The sequence below is a fragment of the Dama dama genome, chromosome 7 (assembly GCF_033118175.1).
Source record: "Dama dama isolate Ldn47 chromosome 7, ASM3311817v1, whole genome shotgun sequence".
Lineage (NCBI taxonomy): Eukaryota > Metazoa > Chordata > Mammalia > Artiodactyla > Cervidae > Dama > Dama dama.
In genome coordinates, this window is record NC_083687.1 from 22,256,724 (window position 1) to 22,282,817 (window position 26,094).

Genomic DNA, 26,094 nt, shown 5'->3' on the forward strand with positions numbered 1-26,094 from the left:
TAAAATCTATTCACTTGCAACAATGATTTGGATGAGATTGGTTTGCATTATTTCTTTCATCTGTTTTTTTGCCCACATAGCAGCTGTATCGGTAAGTAGGGTTCTGCTCTTCAGGGTATTTAGAAATATTAATTCTAGTATATGTTATCCTTTTTCTGAATATTTATTTCTTTTCAGATTAACCATCTTTCTAAAGGAAATGGTAAGAACTAATTGAATGAAATACATAGAGTGTTTTCTGAACTTTCATTTGCTCAGCAAGACTGATAACAATTTTCTCCCCACTTTTAACAGTATATGATGGAGAATTTGAGGAACAGAAGGATATTTCAGAAATCAACTTAGGTGGGTGTAATTTCTGCCATTATTAATGTCTTTAAATAATTTAAAACTCTGCGATAGAATTGCTGAAAATCTCTTAACTTTCAGAATATGATATTGAGTAACTTTAGGAGAGAACTATTCATTGGTGCCTCATTAGAATTTGCAGCATTTCTGAAAAATGAAAACATGAAAAGAGAATAATGGTTAGACTGAATTTTCTAGAACTAGTGAGTATTCAGTGGCTCTAGAAATATATAACAAGATTTTTTCTTATAAAAATTCATTTTTCCAGTTTTCATTTTGAAATGATCACCTAGTACCTCACTTCCTATCTCAGAAGTCCCATTTTGATCCCTAGAGTGTAAGAGTTTTGACACCAATGACCAAAAAGTTTCCATCTAATTCACCTCTCACTTTTTAAGATTCTTGGACAAAGTTTCTTTTTTTTCATTGAAGTATAGTTGATTTACACTATTATATTCCTTTCAGAAATACAACATAGTGATCAAATATTTTTACAGATCATACTCCATTCATAGTTATTATAAGATACTGGATATATTTCCTATGCTGTACACTGAATCTTTGTGACATTTATTTTATAAGCAGTAGTTTGTCCTTCTTTATCCCCTACCCCTCTCTTGCCCTTCCCAACCTCCTTTTCAGTCTTCACTTGTAAAGAGTTTGTTCTCTGTGTCTCTATGTTTGTGTTTTATTATTCACTAGTTTGTTTTATTTTTTAGATTTCACATGGAAGTGATAACATAGAATACTTGTCTCTCTTCATCTGACTTATTTCATTAAGCAGGATACCCTCTAAGTTTTCTTGTCCCAAAAAATGGCAACAGTAGATGTGACAATATATGATATTTATTAGCTATTTACATTTGTTCAATTAAAATGAATTTTTGTATTGTTTCAAAAAGAGTTTAACCACATAAAGATGAATAACTAAGGACAACAATGGAAAAGACTCATTTTATAATAGATGCGTTTTAGCAATTCTTGTTCAAATATTTCTCTTTTTAAATCCACATCTAGCTGCAGGCTTGGACCTCTTTCAAGGGGACATCCTCCTGCAGGTGAGTACCTTCCAGTGACACCAGAACGTTCCCACAGGACTAGCTATGATAGGACAGTGAGCCCTGCTCTGTCCAGCCCTGCCTGGGATGACCATTGTGGAGATGGAAGAATCTCAGCCATGATTCGTGTGCGCAAAGACTTCCACTGTGCTTGCTGGTTTAAAAAAAAAAAAAAAGATGAAAACATTAGTGACTAAAACGAAAGAGTCTATAGTTATTAAATTCTTTGTCCACCCAATTTTCCTAAGAATTGAAGAATGAGAGAGAAGGAAATCCACCACCATACTGAAAGTGACTATTTCAGTTTTGAGGAAATGTAGGTCTCTTTCATAGTTGTTCAATTGCTGAGTCATGTCTGACTCTTTGCAATCCCCATGGACTGCAGTACGCCAGTCTTCCCTGTCCCTCACCACCTCCCAGAGTGTGCTCAAACTCATGTCCATTGAGCTGGTGATGCCATTCAACCATCTCATCCTCTGTCACCCCCTTCTCCTTTTGCCTTCAATCTTCCCCTGCCTCAGGGTTTTTTCCAATGAGTAGGCTCTTCAGGTGACCAAAGTATTGGAGCTTCAGCTTCAGCATCAGTCCTCCCAATGACTATTCAGGGTTGGTTTTCTTTAGGATTGACTGGTTTGACTCACTTGCAGTCCAAGGGACTCTCAGGAATCTTCTCCACCACCACCGTTAGGAAGCATCAATTCTTTGGTGCTCAGTCTTCTTTATGGTCCAACTCTCAGATCCGTACATGACTACTGGAAAAACCATAACTTTGACTATATGGACTTTTGTCAGCAAAGTAATATCTCTGCTTTTTAATATGCTGTCTAGGTTAGTCATAGCTTTTCTTTCAAGGAGCAAGCATCCTTTATTTGGTCTTAAAAATTTCTCTGGAAATTTCTATATTGTCTATAATGGACATTTATTGTTTTTATAATTTGAAGACAACATGACTATTTAAATAGTGTGACAGATAGTTTGTGATGTGAGAGTTTACAAAGGGGAAAGGAAGCCAAGGAGACCAGCCATCCACTCTGCTTTGCCTTTTGTTTCTGCAGAATTCCAGAAATGGCCTGAGAGACCCGAGCACCAGGTGGAAGTTCCCCATCCCTTACATCCTGGCCGACAATCTGGGTAACATTAATTGTTCTGTATTAGAAGCCTTGAGTTGAACTCTTCTCTCTCCTCTCTCTTCCGGGTCATCAGCTTCAAAGTTGAGTAACTGCCAACATCTAAAGGAGTTTCTAAGCTCTGAGGAGTCTTTATCTCAGGGAAACTCATGCTGCTTAACCAATCTAAGATGCAGAATGTCAAATAGTACTTTTTAAAATGCAGAACACACTAACATGTTAATTAGACCAAGAGAGCAACACAAAGGACAAAAATGAAATACAATTTGACATCATAGCAATGAAAAATGTACACCTGAAATAAGAGTTTTGTTTGAGTGACTCTAAATATGGTACCAGGATATCAGTTTCAGCATATTGATTTCTTCCCTTTCTGTTGCAAAACAAACATGTCACACTTTTGAGAAATAGAAAAGACCATATTTCATATGGTCATCACTCTTGTTCCTTGGTATTAAAATTTTCTATTCTTTTCTGTCTCTTAAGAAAAAGGACAATATAAGTTAGATTTTGCTCATCATTGGAAATAAGAGTAGTTGGAAATAAAATAAATATTAGAAACCATGTGTGGACATTGGCTGACCTCAAGCAGCTGACTAACAGCTCAACAGCCACGATGATGCGATGCCTGTCTGGGAGGCCCGTCCTCTGTGCCTCTGTGGATGGGAAGACCCCAGAGCAGAGGGGATGTCAGGACAGTGTTGCTCAATCTTAATGAGCTGCTGGGCTGCTCCCACTCTCAGGAGATGTAGATTGCGTTTCAAGATTTTCCATCACTTGTATCAGTGTTGCTTCCAGCGCCTTTTCAGGAGAAAAGTTACACAGAAAAAAATGCTATTGTTCTCAGTTATTTTCTTTATTGGAGTATAATTGCTTTACGATGTTGTGTTAATTTCTGCTCTACAGCAAAGTGAATCTGCCACGTGACTACATGATCTCCTCCCTCTTGAACTTCCCTTCCTCCTTCCCTCCCAACCCCGCCCTTCCAGGTCATCACAGAGCTCCCTGTGCTATACAGGTGGTTCTCACTAGCTATCTGTTTTACACGTGGTAGTGTATATATGTTAGTCCTAATCTCCCAATTTGTCCAACCCTTCCCTTCCCTCACTGAGTCCACATGTCCACTCTCTGCGTCTGCATCTCTATTCCTACCCTGCAAACAGATGAGATGTGATTTTTAAATCCACCACTCTCAGTGTTTCCACCATTTGGGTTGAAGATAACAAAAGCAACACAAGCTTATAGACAGCGCGACTTGAATTATAATCAAACTTTTTTCTTACATTTTGTGGCAACCAAGCTGTCTTCAATTTAAAGATGTTACTCAGTGAGAATACATAAAAGTTCATGAACATCTTCGAACAGGTTTAATGCATGCTCCTACTGTTGTTGTGTGTGTTATTTCCACAATTTATTTACTGATTATTCCAATGACTTCCTTTAATGACCTTAATATGATTTTATGACATCTGAATGTAGAGTCTCCAACTCAGGAGTTCCTTAAATAAAGGCCAGAAAAATGTGAGATAAGTACATGGTAAAGTGCCAAGAATGATAAACTCTTTGGGAGAATCCCCAAAAATCAAGTATGCAAGAATACAATTTAATTTTATAGAACTTAGCTTAATTTTTAACTCAGAGACCTACAACCAACGATGGGGTTAAAAACCACACACACACACAGTGAGAAACAATCTCCTTTCCTCTGGTGTATCTTTCTCCTCCACCTCGTCCTTGTCTTATGCAATACCAAGGTAAGCACACGTGTAGGTTAAGCAAAAGGAGTGACGTTTGATCTTTGGTCATCAATCCACAAAGGTTACTAACAGGCATCTAGTACTCTTGCTGATTCAGGTACATAGGTTTCTGCTGCTTTGGTTCCAAACTTGGGTTACAGAAATCTTTTCTAAGGCTGTCTGCAGAACTCCCTGACTAGCCTTGTCATCTCATGGGGATCCTACAAGGAAGCTGTGTAAATATCACACTTAACTTCTCATGCTTTCAGAACCCTCAAACCTCTCTCAGCTCTGCTGTCCTTCTCCAGCAAGAGGGAGAGTCTCTTTAGATTGGGGGAAGGAACCCCACTGTCACCGCTTCTCTCCAAGGTAATTTATCTGTTTATCCAGAAGACAGAAGTGACTCAAGTCACTTCTGTCTTCTGCTCGGCAATGTTGGTCTCTTGAGGCAATGCACTCAGAAGTTTTGCTTAAATGAGGGAAAACGAAAGGGAGAAAGTGGGGAAATTATTTTATGATTTTGTTCAGCCACACATACCATAAGTGTATTCTTATTTTGTAGATACACACACACACACACACACACACACACACACATATTATGTATTTAGCATTTAGTGTGTTTGTATACACAAATGGTTTGTCAGTTTTAGTTTCCAAGGGCTGTATTTACTATCAAAATTTTATCTTGGACTTCAGTGGATTTCATACAGCAGCATGAGTTTCTATGTTTCTAGGTTATATATATTATCCCAGAGCTAGCTAAGGCTCACTGATAGCTTTATTGATTTCTGCAGCGCTGAATGCCAAAGGAGCCATTCTCTATGCCTTTGAAATGTTCCGCCTCAAGTCCTGTGTGGATTTCAAGCCCTATGAAGGCGAGAGCTCATACATCATCTTTCAGGAGTTTAGTGGGTGAGTATGAAATGTTACAGAGTGTGAAATCCATCCTCTGACTTATAAAAAGTGACAGATCTCTTTTAAAGACTAAACAAAGAAATTGGAAAGAAACTAAAAGCAAAATCAAATATTTCACTGTGAATTTCTTCAAGTGGCATCACATTTTTATTGTGCTCTATGAAGAATGCATTGTTTGGATACCTCTAGGAACCAGGGAGACTCATCTCAGTTCTTTTCTGGGTTGAGGTCATGTTTTAAATTACAGCCCTTTTTAAAAAAAATCAAGTTTATTAAAGCTGCATTCTATTGATGGTACTCTTTTCAATTATTAGTACTCCGTTGGCTAGACTTCTATGAAAAGTTCTGTCAATGTAAGTGATATTATATGATATTTGCTTTTCTCTTTCTGATTTACTTCACTATGTATGAAAGTCTCTAGGTCCATCTACACCTCTGCAAATGGTACAATTTCATTCTTTTTAATGGCTGAGTAATGTTTCATTGTTTATATGTACCTCAGGCGTAGAGAACAAACATAGGGATACCAAGGAGGGGATGAAGGGATGGGATGAATCAGAAGATTGGGACTGACATATATACCCTATTGATACTATGTATAAAATATGTAACTAATGAGATGCTGAAGCTGAAACTCCAATACTTTGGCCACCTCATGCGAAGAGCTGACTCATTGGAAAAGACCCTGATGTTGGGAGGGATTGGGGGCAGGAGGAGAAGGGGATGACAGAGGATGAAATGGCTGGATGACATCACCAACTCGATGGACATGAGTTTGAGTAAACTCCAGGAGTTGGTGATGGACAGGGAGGCCTGGCATGCTGCGGTTCATGGGGCCGCAAAGAGTTGGACACGACTGAGCGACTGAACTGACTGGCTGAGAACCGCCTGTATAGCACAGGAAACTCTACTGAGTGCTCTGTGGTGACCTAAATGGGAAGGAAATCCAAAAAAAGGAGGGGATGTATGTGTACATATAGCCGATTCACTTCGCTGTACAGTGGAAACTAACAGAACATTGTAAAGCAACTATGCGTGAGTGAAGTTGCTCAGTCATGTCCGACTCTTTGCAACCCCACGGACAGTAGCCTGCACCAGGCTCCTCCATCCATGGGATTTTCTAGGCAAGAGTACTGGAGTGGGTTGCCATTTCCTTCTCCAGCTATAGTCCAATAAAAATTAAGAAAAAGAAAAAAAAAAGACCCACCTGGAAGTTTCTCTTCACATTGTGGTTCCCATCACAGCCTCTAGGCGTTGCCTGGATTTGGTCGTCTAGTTGTGAAGGTGGGGATTTTATCATGGATGAATAACAAAGGTAGAGAAGGAAGTTAGCAATCATTTTAGCTTCTCAAGAGAAGAGTCTTAGACCTCATAAGGTGTGCACTTTGGCAGGAGGGGCGATGGGGTAATAAGTAAATAGCTCTAATATGCTACAGTGAATGCAGACGCAGGATCTCTAACGCAGAGGGAATCGAAGGCTCAGGGAAAGAGGCGCTGAGTGTCAGAGAGATGGAGGAGGGAGAAGACTGTAGAGGCAGAGGAGAAGGAAGAACAAATAGAGAGTGGGAAGAGAGGTAAAATCCTGTGTAACAAGGGAAGCTCAGCTACTAGCTCTGCAGTGACAGAGATGGGTGGAATGGGGGGAGGGTGAGAGGGAGGTCCAAGGTGGAGGGGATATATATACATATAGCTGATTCGTGGTGTTCTACAGCAGAAACTAACATTGTAAAGACATTATACTTCAATAAAAGATAAGCAAATAGTACATTTTAAAATTTTTTGAAAATAAAATTCTTTCTTGGAAAAAAAAAAAAACACAAAACAACCCATCAGTCTGGGGACTCTCATTGCCTATGGTTGGGATGTCTCTTACATTAAGTTAGAGGGAGAGAAAAAGGGAGGAAGAAGGTCTAGGGAATGACTGGCCCAAAGCAGCCCAAACCCTTGGAGATCCTGATGCTCTGAAGCTGGAGGTTAACAGGGCTCTTCCAGAAAGATAAGGTCAAAATTTCAGAGTGGTAATGCCATGGTATTTTACAATTTATACCTTTCTTTGGGAGAGGGATGTTAAAAATGATAAATAATATATGCTTCCTCTGGATTGTGGATATTTTGCAGAGTAAATTCTGACTTGGTAATGAAATGCTATTATCTGATAGGCAAGGCAAATATGGTGATATTTACACAGCTCAATACATTTACTAAAGATCGTTGAGTTGTACCCTTAAATTGGTGAATTTTATGATATGTAAATTACACCTTAATAAAGTTGTTAGAAAATAACTAAGATCCGTTTTTGAGTAGAATTCAAGTCTATTAGCATCTGAACATATAAGATGTTAGCAATTTGGGGAAAGCAATAGCAGGTAATTTAATGTGACTGTCACCAGGGAACTCACACTTCATTGGTAGCATTTAAAATGATTGGTACATCTCTCATTCTGTTGAGCATGGGTCAGCGTATAGAGCCTTGTTCCTCAACTTAAAGGGGGCAAGGAGACAATTTGTGTGCAGCTCCTGGTTTGCTAATAGCAATGGAAAATCAGATTTATGAGCAAAAACAAAAATAATTGGGAAAAAGAGGGAAAGAGCCCGCATGTGTGGAATTTAGAGTATCTGCCAGCAGTTCCTGAGTCCACTATTTTCTGAGGGAATTTATGAGTCCTTCTTGCCTGGAGCCTTTTAGACATAAGTTAGGGAGCCTGCTGTGTGCTGTCATAATGCTGCAGATTTGGAAAAATCCCAAGACATGAACTTGATGAACTTGCATTTTTAATAAGGGTCTTTTTCATAATCATAAAGCATATACCTTCTCATTACAGGAAATTTGAAAAGTCATTAAAATGTAAAGGAGAAAGTATAAATCAACCATAGCCACCACTCAGAGACACCTTTGTGGTATAAAAACAATAGCATTATTTTTTTGGACTGCCCCATGGGTTTGTGAAGGTGAAGAAAATAGCCAGTTTTTCCTTCTTTTTACCTGATGCATTATTAGGTTTGATTTGCCTTTGAGTGGATACCACTTTTATAATGGTCTGTCACTTGTAAAGCCTACATAATAATCCCTCCAGGAAATGTTGCTTTTTTAACCAGTCACATAGTTTGAACCATTAGCGTACGAAAAGGCTAATAACAACTTCTTCTTAAAATCAAACCTAACCTTCAAATTTGTATTCTGGAAACTTAGGAATTACAGCCACTTGAGAATTCTCTAGAAGAAAATTTCTATCTCCTTTCTAAAGGTGCTGGTCTGAGGTTGGCGACCGACACGTGGGACAGAACCTCTCTATTGGTCAGGGATGTGACTATAAGGCCATCGTTGAACATGAGATTTTGCACGCTCTGGGGTTTTACCATGAGCAGTCAAGGACGGACCGAGATGACTATGTGAATATCTGGTGGGATGAAATTCTTCCAGGTGTGTATGAACCCAAGGAGGTTGGGTGGGATTTGCTATTACCTTTATCACTTGCTCAGATCAACCATGGGATGACCAGGCCAAACCTATGTGTGAACAGGAGCTTCAGTTTCTCCAGGAGGAACACAGACTATGACCTCCTCTTCTCTGGGCTGAGTTGATCTGATCATAATTGATCCCAGATAAGGGTCTCAGGAAATGAGGAATGTTGTTCATCTCAATGTGGGGTTGAAAAGTTAATCAGATGCTTTTGTTTTGCTTCAGTGTTTTTGTTGAAACTCTATCCAAAATTCTACTTCCTGTCTTAGTGCGTAAAATGAACTAGATCCTTGAGGATGTCAGGGTCTTTTTTTTCTGGGTGTGAAGTCTCATGTAACTTCAGGAAAGTATAAACTGTGTAATAAACTTGAGATACTTGAGGATTTTTGTGGTTTTTTACCAAATCAACAATATATGTTTAAAAACAGAACAACAACTACATTAGGAAAAAAAAAAGGTCTTTTAGCTGAAATTATACTCCCAATTTTGTTAACTGTAGCTAATAGTTTGGAGTTTTGATTAACCAAAATGTATAAATCTTTTCTTTATCCTTTCTAAGTGCCTCTTTCCCCCCCCCCCCCAGCCCATGCCTTGTAAAGGATAACACAATTTTATTTCACATGTTATTATGCAGTTATTCTAACAATTCTGATGTTCTGTAGTTTTGCTGGATTTCCTTCAACACTACCTACCTTCTTTGTTTGAGACAACTAAGCTGAAAGTTTTTGAGTACATGAAAATATTATTATCAAAGAATTGCCCAATGGGTGGGGGGAAATTCCATGCTGTGTTTCTGAAAACACCTAGTTTTAAAATAGGAATTAGTCCAGGAGGTGGAAAAGCATTATTTTTGGCAATGATAGCTTAATGAAACCTTAATGGATTGGAAATGCCTTAGTGATGACCACACATGGTTTTCATGAAGCAAATCATGGCCTTGTAATTATCTGTTTCATTTAGATCTCAATTTCACATATGAGTTCATGGATGGTAGTGCATCTCTAATAATTTTAAGGACTTGGAAGGACTGGCCATACTTTAAAATAAAATGTGAATCCCCAAAAGACTTCTGCCAGAACTAGCTCCTTGGGAGGAAGCCGCGTCAGTGGTTCTCACAGGAGGAGGTGGTACAGATGGCTAATTCTATTACACTATGTGTCCCTCTTGGCACCTCCTATTCTGATATTTTATGAAGGTAGAGTGCAGGTGGGAGGAGGAGAAAGCATGTGGTTTGTAAAAACCTAATCGAAGGACTTCCCTGGCTGTCCAGGGGTTGGAACTTCACCTTCCAATGCAGGGAGTGGGGGTCTGATCCCTGGGTTAGGGAGCTGAGATCCCCACATGCCGAGTGGCCAAAAAACTAAAACATAAAAAAGAAGCAATATTGTAACAACTTCAATGAAAACTTAACCAAAAACCCTAATCCATTACCAGGTATGAAATAATAGATCAAAAACGTATGCTTGTCTCCCTGGCCTAATTGCTTTATATCTGGGTCAGATATAAATATATATATAGAGGGGACAGAAGAGCGCAGGTCAGAGGTTAGAGAACCAAATCTCTGACTATGAGGCTCAGGGCGTTATTAGACTTTGTGTTTGCTAGGGACCTGAATTTCTCACTTTCTCCTCTGTATACTTAACTCTGCTGAACATGACATGAGGAAGCAGAAAATATGCGCATTTTTAAGTCTTGAAGAACATGATGCTCAGTGCTTTTAAAATGGTTTTAGGCTATATGAGGGCTTCCCTGGTGGCTCAGTGGTAAAGAATCCACCTGCAATGCAGGAGTCATGGATTTGATCCCTGGATGGGAAGATCCCCTGGAGGAGGGCATGGCAACCCACTCCAGTATTCTTGCTTGGAGAATCCCATGGACAGAGGAGCCTGGCAGACTACAGTCCATAGGGTTGCAAAGAGTCGGACATAGCTGAAGTGACTTAGCATGCATGCAGGTTACATAAAGGCTCTTTCCTGGTAGCTCAGTGGTAAAGAAACTGCCTGCGATGCGGGAGACACTGGTTTCATCCCTGGGTTGGGAAGATCCCCTAGAGCAGGAAATGGCAACCCACTCCAGTATTCTTGCCTAAAAAATTCAATGGATAGAGGCACCTGGTGGGCTACAGTCCATGGGGTCGCAAAGGTCGGACACGACTTAGCGAGTAAACAACAACAACAACGGCTGTAGGAAACCCCCTTTCTTGAGGGATTCTGCACATTTGCCAGGAGAGTTTGCAGATGTGCTCAGCTCTGGGTTGAGCATGGATGACTCACCATGTTTGCTCATCTCCAGTCTATGTTTTCATCAGGTGTAATTCCTTATGCCTCAATTGCCTGCCATCACTGGAGAAATTTTCTCAAGCGAGACATTCAGTCCAATTAAGATCATAAGCAATGGCAGTATTATTACTCAGGGTAATTTATGACTTTTGCCGCATCTCATCTTCAGCTGATGGCAGCCTCATTATTTACACTAAGAAGAGACTTCCCTGGTGGCTCAGACGTTAAAGCGTCTGCCTACAATGTGGGAGACCTGGGTTCGATCCCTGGGTTGGGAAGATCCTCTGGAGAAGGAAAAGGCAACCCACTCCAGGACTCTTGCCTGGAAAATCCCATGGAGGAGCATGGGGGTCCTGAAGCACCTGGAGGGCTACAGTCCGTGGGGTCACAAAGGGTCGGACATGACCGAGCGACTTCACCTTACCTTACCTTAGAGACTCTATGGGCAATACAATTCTCTCCCCAAATCCATCTCCGTTTCTGAAGTCAGAACTGTGTTTCCTGAATCTGTTTTTTTCCATTAAGGAGAACACGTCTGAGGTTTAGCAGGAACCTACAAACTATAGAGCTACAGCCCATGGGCCATATCTGTTTGCTTTTGTAAACAAAGCTTTATGGAAACACAGCCACTCCTGTTTGTTTATGTGTTACCTATGGTTGGTTTTGAGCTATACCAGCAGAGTTGAGTAGTTATGACAGATACCATACAGCTTGCAAAGCCAAAAGTATTTTCGATCTGACCTTTTACATCAAAGGCTTGCCCATGATCTCTGCTTTACAAGGTCACTTCCTCTTCAAGCCCTCGGTTATGAGTTCCCTGAAGACAGGACCACGCCTGTCCTAGTCACTGCCAGGGGCCACCACCCACTAACACAGCTCCCAGTAAATAGTAGGCATGACAAAACTGTGTTGAATTAAATTTTAAAATGTATTAAAAGCATTTATTGGGTCAAGCATTCTGATAAGTCTCCTTGAATAATAAAGAATAAAGTCATCTATTCTAATCCAATTATTGTATTGAAAGTTAAGGAAAACAGCCAGTGAATTGAAAGTGCCTTGCCTAAGATGCCGCTGAGAGTCACCAGGAGATTCCTGACCCTAGCCCTCACACCACTTTGATGCTTTCTATAATCTTAAGCTCTTAACTGCCATCGAACGACCAAGTGCTCTAGAAGGAATGACTTTCCTCCTTGCCTATCTGGGTCATTTATTTCTTGTAGTCTGTCTTACCTGCGATCCCTCTCGGGTTAAGTCCCCACAAAAGCCTTGTGAATTGGAAAGATGAAACATCAGTATTCTCATTTTATACTTAAAACAAGTTTTTGATCAGAGGGGTTCACAGGTTTTTCCAAAAGTATTTGGGGGCCACCTGCCAGAGTTCCTCAATTTTGAGTGTACCTGTGTTGATATCTTTGAAAGGTGATCACAGTTTCTTCTAATTAAAAAATACAGTTGGATGGAAAACTAAAAAGGGAAAAGGAGATGAAGGTGGAAATTTATGATTGAGAGAGCTGAGCATTCTCGTTCAGTTTTCTGGTCACTCCCTAAGAAGAAAATGAAAAATCTGTGAACTTCATATTCCTATAGCTACAACAGTAAATTATTAATGGCTGCTGGATTAACGGAACATCTGAATGGTATCTCACTTTGGCATTTCACTTTACAATGCACATTCTCTTCCTTGGGCTAATCTCATCAAAAATATTTTCCTTTTCTATTTTGAAAGGAAAGTCCGTTTTCTTCCTATTTTATTTTTCTCATCATGGGGCGTTTTATGGAGCAGGAGAATGTGAGCCTTGATTGACAGGATGCGATGCTCTTGTTAGCTGCTAACCTTTTTCTTTGCCCCTCAGGTTTTTTTTCCTAACTTGTCGGAGAGTTGTCCAGGTATAACTCTTGGTGGATGAGGTACTTGGCTGGTAGTGAGATGAATCAATCCTGAATATTTTTCTGAATTCAAAAACTCCTTATTTCTGCCATAAGGAATATCTGCCTCAACTTTGATATTTTATCTTCTCTGTCTCAAAGTCTTATGCACACACACACATATTTATTTATATGTATAAAAATGAATCTTTGATTTAAATATACACTTAACAACATGCATTTTATATTATATACTATTAAATATGTGCATATTTTTATTAATATAATATATACTTTAATGTTCATTATAGTAATTTTATATACTATTATATAGCATACTAATACATTGTAATAGGGCTTCCCTGGTGGCTCAGTGGTAAAGAAGCCATCTGCTAATGCAGAAGATATGGGTTCAATCCCTGGGTCGGGAAGGTCTCCTGGAGAAGGAAATGGCTACCCACCTCAGTAGTCTTGCCTGGGAAATCCCATGGACAGAGGAGCTTGGTGGGCTACAGTCCATGGGGTTGCAAAGAGTCAGACATGACTTAGCGGCTAAACAACAATAATACATTGCAATATTATTAGTAAATATTAATAAATACATAAATATATATATTATATAATTATAAAATATGTTAAATGTGTGTATATACTTAAATCAAAGAAATATTATTCTGCCCCATCCCCTTTCTGGTCCCTGCTTGAGTATCCAGTCAGAGGGTGGGACAGGGAAATGGCGTGGCTACTCAGGACGTGTGGACTCCTTCCTGACAGGTTACCAGCACAACTTTAACACTTATGATGACAGCTTCATCACAGACCTCAACACACCCTATGATTACGAGTCTCTGATGCACTACCGGCCTCTCTCATTTAACAAGAATGATAGTGTCCCTACCATCACGGCCAAGATCCCTGAGTTTAACTCCATCATTGGGCAGCGTATGGATTTCAGTGCCATTGATTTGGAGAGGCTGAACCGAATGTACAACTGCAGTGAGTACCTCTGAGTCTGAGGACTGGATACCCCCATTGACCTTATAGGTTTCCCATACATTTTCCTTTGTGTTAATTTGCTAATTTCCTGTCCATTTCATTAAGGGAAATGGACAGACTACATAAACTTAGTTTCTCTCTCCTTAGAAAAAAATACAACACCTACCTCACAGAATGGTTACGAAAATCAATTATGTGGTTGCGTTTTGTGAAATGAGGGTATTGGACCAATGAAAGGAGCTGGAATTGTCCTACTTCTTTGGCTTCCTTCTGAAGTATGCATCATCATGTAAAGCTCAAGATAGTTATAAGCTTGAAAGTATTTGGCATCTTGCAAAATTCTTTGTCGGGCTTAGTGGCTCCTAGGGTCATCTAATCCTCAGAGATGAGATGTTGTCTAAAATGGCTCTGCTAGTCTTCTGAGACACATTCTTTAATCCTGTTCAACACGTACGTAGAGAAGATCTACTAAGGGCAAGGCCCATCATAGTTGGTACCTCTTTCTTAATTGAAAGGAGTTGACAGTTGGTGTTTACAGCAAAGCATGACGGTAAGCATTTTTATCATTTGACTCTGTGAGGTGTGTAGGGCTGCATCTGTGTTCGCAGGTTCCATGATCTAATGGGTGACAGTAGGATTTGTATTTGAGAAAAATAAAAACAAAAGTTTCATGATTCTGCTACACAGGGAGGTCTTAGTAGCCTAAGACGTTAGGCATTTGAAATGACCTGCCACAAGTTTTTAACCAGGTGACAAAAATATCATTTGTAGCCACAACTCATACCTTTTTGGACCACTGTGATTTTGAGAAGGCAAACATCTGTGGGATGATTCAGGGTACCAGGGATGATACTGACTGGGTCCATGAGGACAACGCTCAGCCTGGACAAGCGGATCACACCTTGGCCGGACAATGCACAGGTCAGTAGAGGCAGCGAGGAACTACGCCGAGGTGGTTCACCAGGTTCAAGGGGTCATGGCAGCCGCAGGTTTTGCTTCAACTGGAATGCTTGTTATCAAACCTGAAACTCTGAATGAGGACAAAACATATTTCTCATATCTTTATTATTAACTCAATAAAAAGCATCCAGGTTCTGGACATGCAAAAGAAAGATATATTTAAGCAATAACAAAACTGATACAGGCAGATGGTTGATAAGATACAACTTTGTACTTATAGATTGTTTATTTTATATACAGTAGTGTGTAGTGCAGGGTACTATACTCATTATTTTGTAATAACTTATAAGGGAGAGTTGTAGTATATATATATATATACTGAATCACTAAAGTTTATATATATAAAACTGAATCATTGTGTTGCATGCCTAAAACTATTATGGCACTATAAATCAACTATACTTCAATAAAAATTTTTTAATTAAAAAAAAAGGATGGAAGGTTGTAAATTAAGGTAATGTCTCCAGAGCAGTGCCCTCCAATAGAACTACAGTGCGAACCACATATGTAATGTAAAATTTCCTAACAGTCACATAAAAAAAGAAACAAAGGAGTCTCTTCAATAATATATTTTATTTAATCCAATATATCCAAAATCTTAGCATTTCAATGTGTAATCAATATAGAAGCTGTTAATGAGGTACTTCACCCTTTTTTATAGTGAGTATTTGAAATCTGGTATTGTTTTATCCTTAAAGCACATTTCACTTTGAACTGACCACAGTTCAAATGATCGATCAGCATGCATGTTTGGTAGCCACCATAATGAACAGCGTAACTTCAGATAGTTCCTACATATGATTTGTGCTGTGAAAAAAAAAGCCATAAAGTCAGAGGAGACCTGGGTTTAAAATCTGGCTCCATCTGCCTAATTGTGACCACAAGAAGTTGTTTTTGTTGCTGCTGTTAAGTCTTGGCTTTTGTAAGCTATCAAGCTTGGAGAAGGAAGTGGCAACCCACTCCAGTATTCTTGCCTGGAGAATCCCATGGACAGAGGAGCCTGGCAGGCTACAGTCCATGGGGTCACAAAGAGTTGGACATGACTGAGCGACTAAATAACAATAACAAGCCATCAAGCTATTGATACTTCATCATGAGCATAGAAGGAGACAAAGCATACAGAGTCTTAAAGAGCAGACCAGCCCTATTACTTTTTCCTCCCATTTCCCCCTTTTCTCTGGAGGTTCTATTTATTTTTAAATTTCTATCTTAAGACCCTTTTATTATGTGCTTGGTATTGAAATCATGTCAACCCTATTTGCAAGCAGGTGGGGTAATAGATTATAATTGCCCTTTAAAGACTGGGCTGTTATCAAGTCCCTTAGTCCATACCTGTGTGACTGTTGGTTAGAGTTCCTTCACAGAAGGGATCTAGCTTATCACCAAGATACCAGGCCAGCAGGGGGATTTTCAGAGGTTGTAAACCATGGCCCCTATTCCTCCCACCGTGACAGAGGGTGAAAGTCTCTGTCACACATCAGATTATTAAACGTAAAATCTCCAGTGTCCAAAGGGTGATGTGTACCTGAGGTTCTCTCTCAATCCCCATCGTAGCCTCTAATCTAATCTCTCCTTGTAGGCTTACTGCTAGGTTTACGTGCAAGTTCAGCTAAACAGAAACGTGACCTCTGTGTGAGAAGAATCTGCTGACAGACTATTCTAGCACTTTAGTAGGAAAGGAATGGACCACGACCCAGAAGAAGGATCTTGAAAAGCTTTATTAGGTTAACTTGACCAGCCACTATGCTTCTTCCACAGGAGGCACTTAATGGGACCAGGTTTCCTCCACTAGACAGCACTGCATTATTTGGGTAGATGCATAGACTCAAAGAACTTGAAGGACAGAAGCCACTTCCCACTTGAACTCGAGAGAGATGAGTGCACACCCAGTCAGTGGCAGCATCAGGACAAGAATTCAGGACTCCTGACTCCCCAGACTGAGTTATTGAATTTGCACTTCATACTTCTGACTATATCTGGTGGAATTCCTGATCAAGGACCACCCTGAGACCTTCTTAGACCTGTGAGCTCTTGTTTACCTTAACCCAAGCCCTCGGCAATTCACAACACTCAAGTCTCAGGCTTCTAAGATCAAGTATTGAGAAGATCATGCAGGAAAATATAATTTTCCCTGATGAAATAGTAAAGCAATTAAGGTATTTTTCAGCTTTATGGAAAGCTTATTTAAATATCATTGCTTGCAGTCAATAAGGAAGGCATGTGCCCCATGTATGAGGCAGGATGAAGCAGGCATTTGTAGTGTCACAGAACGTAGAACTGTACCAGATGTTTACTTCCTTTTTGCTTGGTGAAATGTTTTGAGTGGAGCATGTGGTAAGAGGTTGAGTATTCAGTTCAGTTCTGTTCGGTTCAGTTGCTCAGTCATGCCCAACTCTTTGAGACCCCATGGACTGCAGCATGCCAGGCTTCCCTGTCCATCACCAACTCCCAGAGCTTACTCAAGCTCATGTCCATTGTGTTAGTGATGCCATCCAACCATCTCATCCTCTGTCGTTCCCTTCTCCTCCTGCCTTCAATCTTTCCCAGCATCAGGGTCTTTTCAAATGAGTCAGTTCTTCCCATCAGGTGGCCAAAGGATTGGAGTTTCAGCTTCAGCATCAGTCCTTCCAATGAATATTCAGGACTGATTTCCTTTAGGATGGACTGGTTGGATCTCCTTGCAGTCCAAGGGACTCTCAAGAGTCTTCTCCAACACCACAGTTCAAAAGCATCAATTCTTTGGTGCTCAGCTTTCTTTATAGTCCAACTCTCACATCCATACATGACTACTGGAGTAAGTTTAAATGACTTCTTTATATGCCAGAATTGTTCATTGCCCTTGACTTTGAAGAAGTGAGCTGGTTTTCCAAGTGATGTTTATGTTTAGCCACTTGCCTATTTGAGGGGAGAGAATTTTGAGATATCTGAGTTGGGTGAACCCAACCTCTGGCACAAATATAGACCCTTTACCTCCTACTTTAATGTCCTTCCAAGACTTTCTTTCCATTCAGGAGAAACCTTCAATTGGTGCCTAACATGCTTTGAATGCCTCTTCTTTGGACATAGGAAAGGTGATTCGTTACTAGTGATCTACACCCAGTTATTTGGCTAGGAAAGGTTGAAACTGAATCTTTATCATTGTGAATATGTAAAATCTAACCCTTAAAACTTTGAAGCCCACAATTTTTGACATAACTAGGAGGCCAGCTCTTTTCCTGGGAATGAATCTTTTAACAACACAGTTAATGAAGAAGATGGAACTCATCTCATAGACACTAAATTCCATCCAACTTTGCTTAAACCCTGTATTTCCTTAAGTCAAAGGTGTACATGTCCCAACTTTGGGAACGAAGGTAATCAAAAAGAGATAGTGGGGCGCTATGGCTTCGACCAGTAATTCTGTCAATGGAGATAATTATTGACAAACAACCTTTCTATTTCCTCTGAAGAGTTCCGGCCTTTGTTGCCTGGATAATGGCCGGGCCTCACTGTTGTCACCTTGCCTGGGCTGAGGGAAGCCTGGGGTGTGGATGGGCAGAGATGGGACTTTGGGGTCCTCTCTCCACAGGCGCCGGCTACTTCATGTACTTGAACACCAGCTTCGGGGCAGCGGAGGAGGCAGCCATGTTGGAGTCTCGGATTCTTTACCCCAAGAGAAAGCAGCAATGCCTGCAGTTTTTCTATAAAATGACAGGCAGCCCTTCAGACAGACTGGTCGTCTGGATCAGGAGGGATGACAGTACGGGCATCGTGCGCACGCTGGTCAAGGTGAAGACCTTTCAAGGTACTTGGAGGCGTCCTGCGGGGACTGACTGGGCTTCACACCCAGGACTGTGCTCTTTGCCCTCCTTCCCCTCCCCCGCCCGTTTCACCCTCCTCCCCCTCTCCATTCCGCCTCCTCCTCCCAATCTTCCTCTCCTCTGTCTCCTCCTCCTTTTCCTAGGCCTCCCTTCTTGTCTTCCAAATGCATAATGCCTGGCACGCTTTAACCACTCAAGGGATGCTTTAACCACTCAAGGGATGCTTTAACCACTCAAAAGCTGCAGTTTCAGGTGAGGCTGAAATATACTATTGTAAGAGGCCAGTCAGGAAAGAAGAAAGGAAACGATCAGAATATAAAATCCAGTTTTCTCTGGAACTTTGGGGAAAGCCAGGACAGAGAAAACTGGTGATTCCAGGGTGGAGACTGGAAGGTTAAAGGAAGCAGGAATTGATGCTGAGGGAAAGAACACGGTTAGATAGTGGACTACAATTGTTTCTGCATCTGTTTCAGCAAAGTGAAGGATACCTTTATTTAATACACTGAGGTACCTTGAAACCTACTTGTGAATTTGGTGGGAAGTAAGCCATTCATTTGAAAAGACCCTGATGCTGGGAAAGATTGAAGGTGGGAGGAGAAGGGGACGACAGAGGATGAGATGGTTGGATGGCATCACCGACTCAATGGACATGAGTTTGAGTAAACTCTGGAAGTTGGTGATGGCCAAGGAGGCCTGGCATGCTGCAGTCCATGGGGTTGCAAAGAGTCAGACACGACTGAGTGACTGAACTGAAGCCATTTGTATACATTAACTTCATTAAAAATCATTTATATATTCCTAAGTGATATTTTGTGTATTTCTATGAGAAGATCATGAAAATCATATTAATAAAATGCTAAGGTAGTTAGGGGGATGTGAGAGTAATCTGGCTGAAAATCAAGATCTAGGGTTATAAAAGCTAAGTACTTACATTCTTACATTCTTTTATTGTGGTGGTGGTTCATTCATAAACAGAAAGGGAGAAATATGTTTTTCTATTTTTTCATTCAGCAAAGAATTTCTCAGTTAAAATGATATGAGTCCAGATGAAGCATTCTGTGTACTTCCAGAAGAAGTTGCTGCTCATCTTTTAAAAACAAATATTTTTGGCTGTGCCATGGGGCTTGTGGGATCTTAGTTCTCTGACAAGGGATGGAACTCATGCCTCCTGGATTAAAGGGTGGAATCTTAACTGTTGGACTGCCAGGGAAGTCCCCAAAACCAGTCAATGTTGGTTTTATTTATATATTTTTTAATATTTTGGCCATGCCTCCGAGTATGTGGGATCTTAGTTCCCCAACCAAGGATTGAACCCATGCCCTCTGTAGTGTAAGCATGAAGTTTTAACCACTGGACCACTAGAAAAGTCCCCAGAAGCTGCTGCTCTTGAAGGGAGGAGGCTTCCTTTGTAAAAGGCTACTCAGAAGAACAGGGGCCCAAATTGTGGCTACTCAGGCCACTCTGTGAGTAGAAAATGCTACAAATAATGGTTTTGAGGAGTTCACTTTTCTGGCTGAAATTTACAGAGTATCTTTATTAAATGGAGGGATGACAGCCAGGTGCCCTTTAAGAGGCAAGAATTTGCTGTGTTACCAAGGATTGTGAATACGTTCATATGAAATTGCCATCTTTTGACTTTTGGCTTATCAAATGTCTGTTGGGAGCATGCAGTGCTAATATTAAGGCGTGTGGTACGTTTGTACCAGGGGAAAACCCAGAACCTGCAGAATGAAATAATAATAGAAAACAAATTCATAATTAAGATTTTTATGATAAATCAGAGTAGGTCTTTTTTTTCCTTTTTTTTAGCTGTTTTCCCATATCAGATGTGTGACTTTGGAAATGTTTCTTAAGTTTATAGCAGATCTCTCCTGTGTGTGTTTGTGAAGATCACACGAGATCATTCATATAAAGCACTTGCCACAGTACCAGTCTCAAAGAGTGCTCCAAAAATGCTGGCCACAGTTGTTACCAATTTTATTCTCTATCCTCAGGAGATTTTGATCACAATTGGAAAATTGCCCATGTGACACTCAGAGAGGAAAAGAAGTTTCGCTACCTTTTCCAGGGCACAAAAGGTGACCCCCAGAACTCGAGTGGGGGAATTTACCTGGACGATGTCACTCTGACAGAAACCCCATGCCCCACAGGGGTTTGGACAGTCCGGAATTTCTCCCAGGTCCTGCAGAACACGGTGAAAGGGGACAAACTCCACAGCCCTCGATTCTATAATTCAGAGGGCTACGGTTTGGGGTTGACCTTGTACCCTCAGGGCAGAACGAGCTCCGGGAACTCTGGGTACTTGGGACTCACCTTTCACCTGTGCAGTGGGGAGAATGATGCTGTCCTCGAGTGGCCAGTGGAGAACAGACAGGTGATCATGACGATACTCGACCAGGAAGCTGATGTCAGGAAGAGAATGTCCTCCAGCATGGTGTTTACTACGTCCAAGTCCCAGACATCTACAGGTAGGTGGTTGGAAGAACTGCCCCGCCACCTGGAAGGGCCAACAGATATGGTTCCCATCTGTATAGGAGAAATGAACTTTCTTCTCACACTTCCTCCTTGGGCACATATTGGTATATCCACTGCCATGCCTAAAACAGATAGCTGCTGGGAAGCCAGTGTATAGCACGGGAAGCTCAGCCAGGAGCTCTGCGACCGCCTGGAGGGGTGGGATGGGGGATTGGGAGGGAGGGGATATATGTATACTTATGGCGGATTCATGTTGTACACCAGGAACCACACAACATTATAAAGCAATTTACACTGTAAACCAATTATCCTCCAATTTAAAATAAATTTTAAAAATATCATCATGTTGGAGCATTAAGTTAAATTTTTCTTTTTTCTTCAATTGATGCATAGTTTACTTACAATGCTGTGTTAGTTTCTGGTGGACAGCATAGTGATTCAGTTATACATATATATTCTTTTTCATATTCTTTTCTCTGATGGTTTATTACAGGCTGTTGAATATAGTTCCATGTGCCATCCGGTAGGATTTTGTTGTTTATCTATCTTATATACAGTAATTTGTAGCTGCTAATCCCAAACTCCCAATTTATCCCCCCTACTCCCTTTCCCCTTTAGTAATGTTTGTTTTTCTATGTAAATTAAAATTTTCAATGTCATCTTCTCTCACGTTCATAAATTCATTCATCGAGCATCTAGTAAGGGCTTGCAATGTGCCAAATTCTGTGCCAGTTCCTTAGAATACAAGCAAATCAGGCAGATCCTGCTTCACTGAGCTAGTCAGTGGTTAAATACTCAGAATTTGTGAGGCTCTGTGCTGAACTGATGCACTGACTCCTAAATTACTGATTGTCAGTATGTCCATGAAGCAAAATTGCATAATAAAGAAATGGGCAAGTTTTTTTTTTTTTTTTTTTTCAAAAGAAGAGACGTAAGCCTTAAAAGGAAGACGCTATAGCTGTCTCTTCCCCTTCACTGAGGGAGTGACTCAGTAGTGGACCATGGCCCTTCAGAGCAGTGGTTCTCTCTGCTCCTACCTCTCCCAATTCTCAGTTTTAATTCTCCTGGAAAAAGTAAATAACCTGATTTTTTCCAACACATTTTTTTTTCTGATAACAAAGCCCTTATGGATAAACAAGGTTCTATTGTATAGTACAGAGAACTATATTCAGTATCCTATGATAAACCATAATAGAAAAGAATGTTTAAAAAATGTATATATACATACATGTATAACTGAATCACTTTGCTGTACAGTAGAAATTAACATACGATTGTAAGTCAATTATACTTTAATTTAAAAAAAAAATCCCACAAAACTCTCTATACTCATCAAAGACAAATGGGAAGTGAAAGATAAAGCGATAATGTGATTTTCTGTTACCTGTAATTTTGCAGCTATAAATGGCTCCGTCATCTGGGACAGGCCCTCGGTCGTGGGGTCCTATGACAACAGTTGTGAATGTTTCAGAAGCATTGACTGGGGTTGGAGTGCTGTCATCTCCCACCAGATGCTGAAAAGGAGAAGCTTCCTTAAAAATGATGACCTTATAATTTTTGTGGACTTTGAAGGTATTTTGCTTCTTTTCCTGAATCCTGTGTTCTGGGTGTTCTACTAATTTTACATGGACTTTTAAGCATCTCATGAAAGGTGGGGATATTCTGGGGGGCAACTAGGTTAAAAAATAGCTGTGCTCTAAGGGAACAAGGTTTTACTCCTTTTTTCAAGGTCTTCTATCTTGATTTGAACTGTCCTTGGGAGAAGCTACAATTTTAGTGCCATCTTTTTGCATAATTTATCAAATGTGACAGTTTTCAGATTGACTTCAGTGTAGTGTCAATCTATCCATGCTCATGTGATGCTTCTTTTTTTTAAGTTAAATAGATAAAACCATAATTGGACTACTTTTAAAAATAAACACAGCAAAAAAAGAATGCAGTCTTGCCATGTGTGACAACACGACGGACTTGGAGAGCATTATGCTTAGTGAAATCAGTCAGACAGAGAAAGCCAAGTACTCTGTGTTTTCACTTATATGTGAAATCTGAAAAATGAAACAAATGAACGAGTATAATAAAACAGACTCACAGATATAGGGAACCAGAGTGGTAGAGGGAGGGAAAATTAGGGGGAGGGGATTAAGAGGTACAAACTATTACGTATGAAATAAATTACAAGGGCGTAATGTACAACACCGGGAATATAGTCAATATTTATAATAACTTTATGGGGAGTGTAACTATAAAAATGTCAAATTACTATGTTGAACAACTTAAGACTGATATAATATTTAAGTCAGTTGTATACATCAATAAAAATAAAAAATAATAAATAAATAGCTGACATTATAAAAATCTACTGGATTCAAAGCCACTTTCCTGTGTCACTAAAGGCGATGTCCAAGAGCGGTAGACGCGGCCCAGGGAACTTTCTCCAGGAGTGAAAGTGAATTGTCCTCATGTCCCTTTGTCTATTTCCTCGAGATATCACCCATCTTAACCAGACTGAAGTTCAAGTTCAAACCAGCAGGCTGACCCCCCAAGGCCTTGTTCTCCATGGCCAGGAGCAGCAGACCTCAGAAGATTCGAGAAAGGCCTCTTTAGAGACAGCCCTCCCGAGCAGCCTGGACCAAGGGCAGCATAGCCGACAGAAGCGATCAGTGGACAACACAGGCCCTCTGGAGGACCACAACTGGCCACAGTACTTCAGAGACCCGTGTGACCCGAACCCTTGTCAAAATGAGGGCATCTGCGTGAACGTGAAGGGGATGGTGAGCTGCAGGTAGGCCCGTGGTTGGGAGGGGCACAGGTGAGGGGTGGCAGAGAGGAGCCCCATGTCTTCTTATCCTGCTAGAAGGCACAGTTCTCAGGTCAGAGCATCCATAGCATCAGATGGTCAATTGTGGCTGTCTTGGACTCCACGAGTCTGTGCCCTGGATTGACGGGCAGAGCCAGGGTCCTGCCAGAGCAGAAGAGTCCTGAATCTCCTCTGGGGCATCGTCAACAACAGCTTGAATGTTGTTGGAATTTTGAACTCTACTGCAGGGCTTAAGAGTGACCCAGAGCTTTTAGCTTCCATGCTCCATCATGGCAAGACTCAGGACCAAGCTTAAATCGGCCCTGACTACAGATATTCTTATGAGTTATTAATTATGATTATTTCTATTGTCCATTAGTTCATTGTCCTATAATCATAGTTATGTTTTCAATAATAGTAATAAAAATACCTGATACTTGGGGGCTGCTTGCTGTATGTCGTGTGCTTCCCCAAGCAATATGCATGCATGATCTAATTCTTCACAGCCGCCCTGTGACATAAAGGCCCTTCTTATCCCACTGTAGGGCATAAGAAATTTGAAACTTAAAGACATAAGTAATTTGCCTGTAAATGCTGAAGCTGGGAACTGCATCCAGGTCTGACCATCTGTACTTTGCTCTGTTTAATAGTTCTTTTTATAATGCTTGTTATTTGTATAAAATATTTCATAAAAGGTTGTATGGGATGACAGAAGCATCACTTTCATTTGACAGAATAGTAGCAGATGTGGGAGCTGGTCTGATTGGTTCAAAATATCAACATTTCTTCTGACCTCTTTTTTTCTTTAAACTTTTTTTATTCATCATGGACTTTTGTATTATTTTTTCTTTTTTTTTAGTAGCAAAGGAAATGTTCTTTAATTACTGAGTTTTTTTTTCTTGGCCACGCCCTGTGGCATGTGGGATCTTAGTTCTCTGACCAGGGATCGAACCTAAAGCAGAACCCATTCTGCAGTGAAAGTGCAGAATCCTCACCACTGGATCACCAGGGAAGTCCCCTTCTCAGCATTTTTTGATCTCCACTTTGTTTCTTCTTTGTTAAACTTTTATTTTGAGCTAATTCCAGATGTGCAAATACACTGATACAATGCTACAGAATTCCTAGTACCTAGAGTCAACATCTTCGGTAACCAAATTCCAATTAGCAAAGCCAAGAAATGAGCATTAACGAATGCAAATGCGATTAACAAGGCCATTGTTGTTGAGGGTCTCTTGGTCAGGAAGCCCTGGGAGCTTCTGTGGTCCCCACCCTCCCCTCTGTCCTGTCTCCCCAGGTGCGTCTCGGGCCCCGCCTTCTTCTACACGGGGGAGCGATGTCAGGCCCTGCAGCTGCATAGCAGCGTCCTGGGCCTGCTGATCGGAGGCGTGGCCAGCATGATCTTCTTGACCTTCACCATCATCTCCATCCTTTACCAAAGGTCAAGGCAGTGATGCCCCAGGACGTCAGCCAGAAGCAGACATGCCCCCTGCCCTTGGACCCACCCTTTCCTTCCGCTGCTCAGGGTAGTTTGGGGCTGTTTTTCCAAAGTTTTGCTTTGCCTCCAGCCTCCTGGGTGACGCTTCTGTTTTCTACGCCCCTGGCCCCACGTGGCTCTGTCACCCTGCTCTGCCCTCCCGATGAACCCAGTGTGTCCTGTGATCGCACTCATACCCCCTGATTGTAAATTCTTTCTTTAGTGGACTGTCTTTCTCATAGACGGTAAGCTCCATGTGGGCAGACTCTCCTGTATCCTGTTAGCCCAATGCCTGGGAGCCTGCCTGGCCCCAGCACAGGGGATCAGTCAGCAAAAACAAATGAATGGACCAATAACTGAATGAATAACTAACTTGTAGAAACTCTCTGCTTTCTACTGCAGGTAAGACATAGACAATGAAATGCACACTTCTGTTTGTTCAGTTCAGTTCAGTCGCTCAGTCGTGTCCGACTCTTTGCGACCCCATGAACCACAGCACACCAAGCCTCCCTGTCCATCACAAACCCCCGGAGTTTTCTCAAATTCATGCCCATCGAGTCAGTGATGCCATCCAGCCATCTCATCCTCTGTCGTCCCCTTCTCCTCCTGCCCCCAATCCCTCCCAGCATCAGGGTCTTTTCCAACGAGTCTCTTTTTGTACCAGAATCCAATTCTCAAATACCTGTTTTTCCATCGGACACAATAGTGTTATTATTCTTTGAGGATCTTGTGTGTTAAAGAATTTTAAATAAAGGTTTCTCCTAGCAACAGCATTTGCTTTCCTCCTCTGATTCTAGGGG

The 26,094-nt window shown here is 40.9% G+C and overlaps 1 protein-coding gene across 2 annotated transcripts; it reads left to right on the top strand.

The window, feature by feature from the left end:
• On the top strand, nucleotides 1-26,094 carry MEP1A (meprin A subunit alpha). 2 transcript variants are annotated; one of them, XM_061146094.1, is made up of 14 exons: nucleotides 1-91; nucleotides 178-202; nucleotides 295-345; nucleotides 1,366-1,406; nucleotides 2,462-2,537; nucleotides 5,067-5,184; nucleotides 8,433-8,608; nucleotides 13,567-13,788; nucleotides 14,560-14,709; nucleotides 18,317-18,532; nucleotides 20,543-21,016; nucleotides 22,422-22,595; nucleotides 23,508-23,805; nucleotides 25,115-26,094. In XM_061146094.1, exons 1-14 carry the CDS (start codon nucleotides 23-25, stop codon nucleotides 25,269-25,271), a joined length of 2,247 nt encoding a protein of 748 aa, XP_061002077.1. In that variant the 5' UTR covers nucleotides 1-22; the 3' UTR covers nucleotides 25,272-26,094. The 2 variants fall into 2 exon arrangements, with proteins under 2 accessions (XP_061002077.1, XP_061002078.1); XM_061146095.1 differs by lacking the exon at nucleotides 14,560-14,709.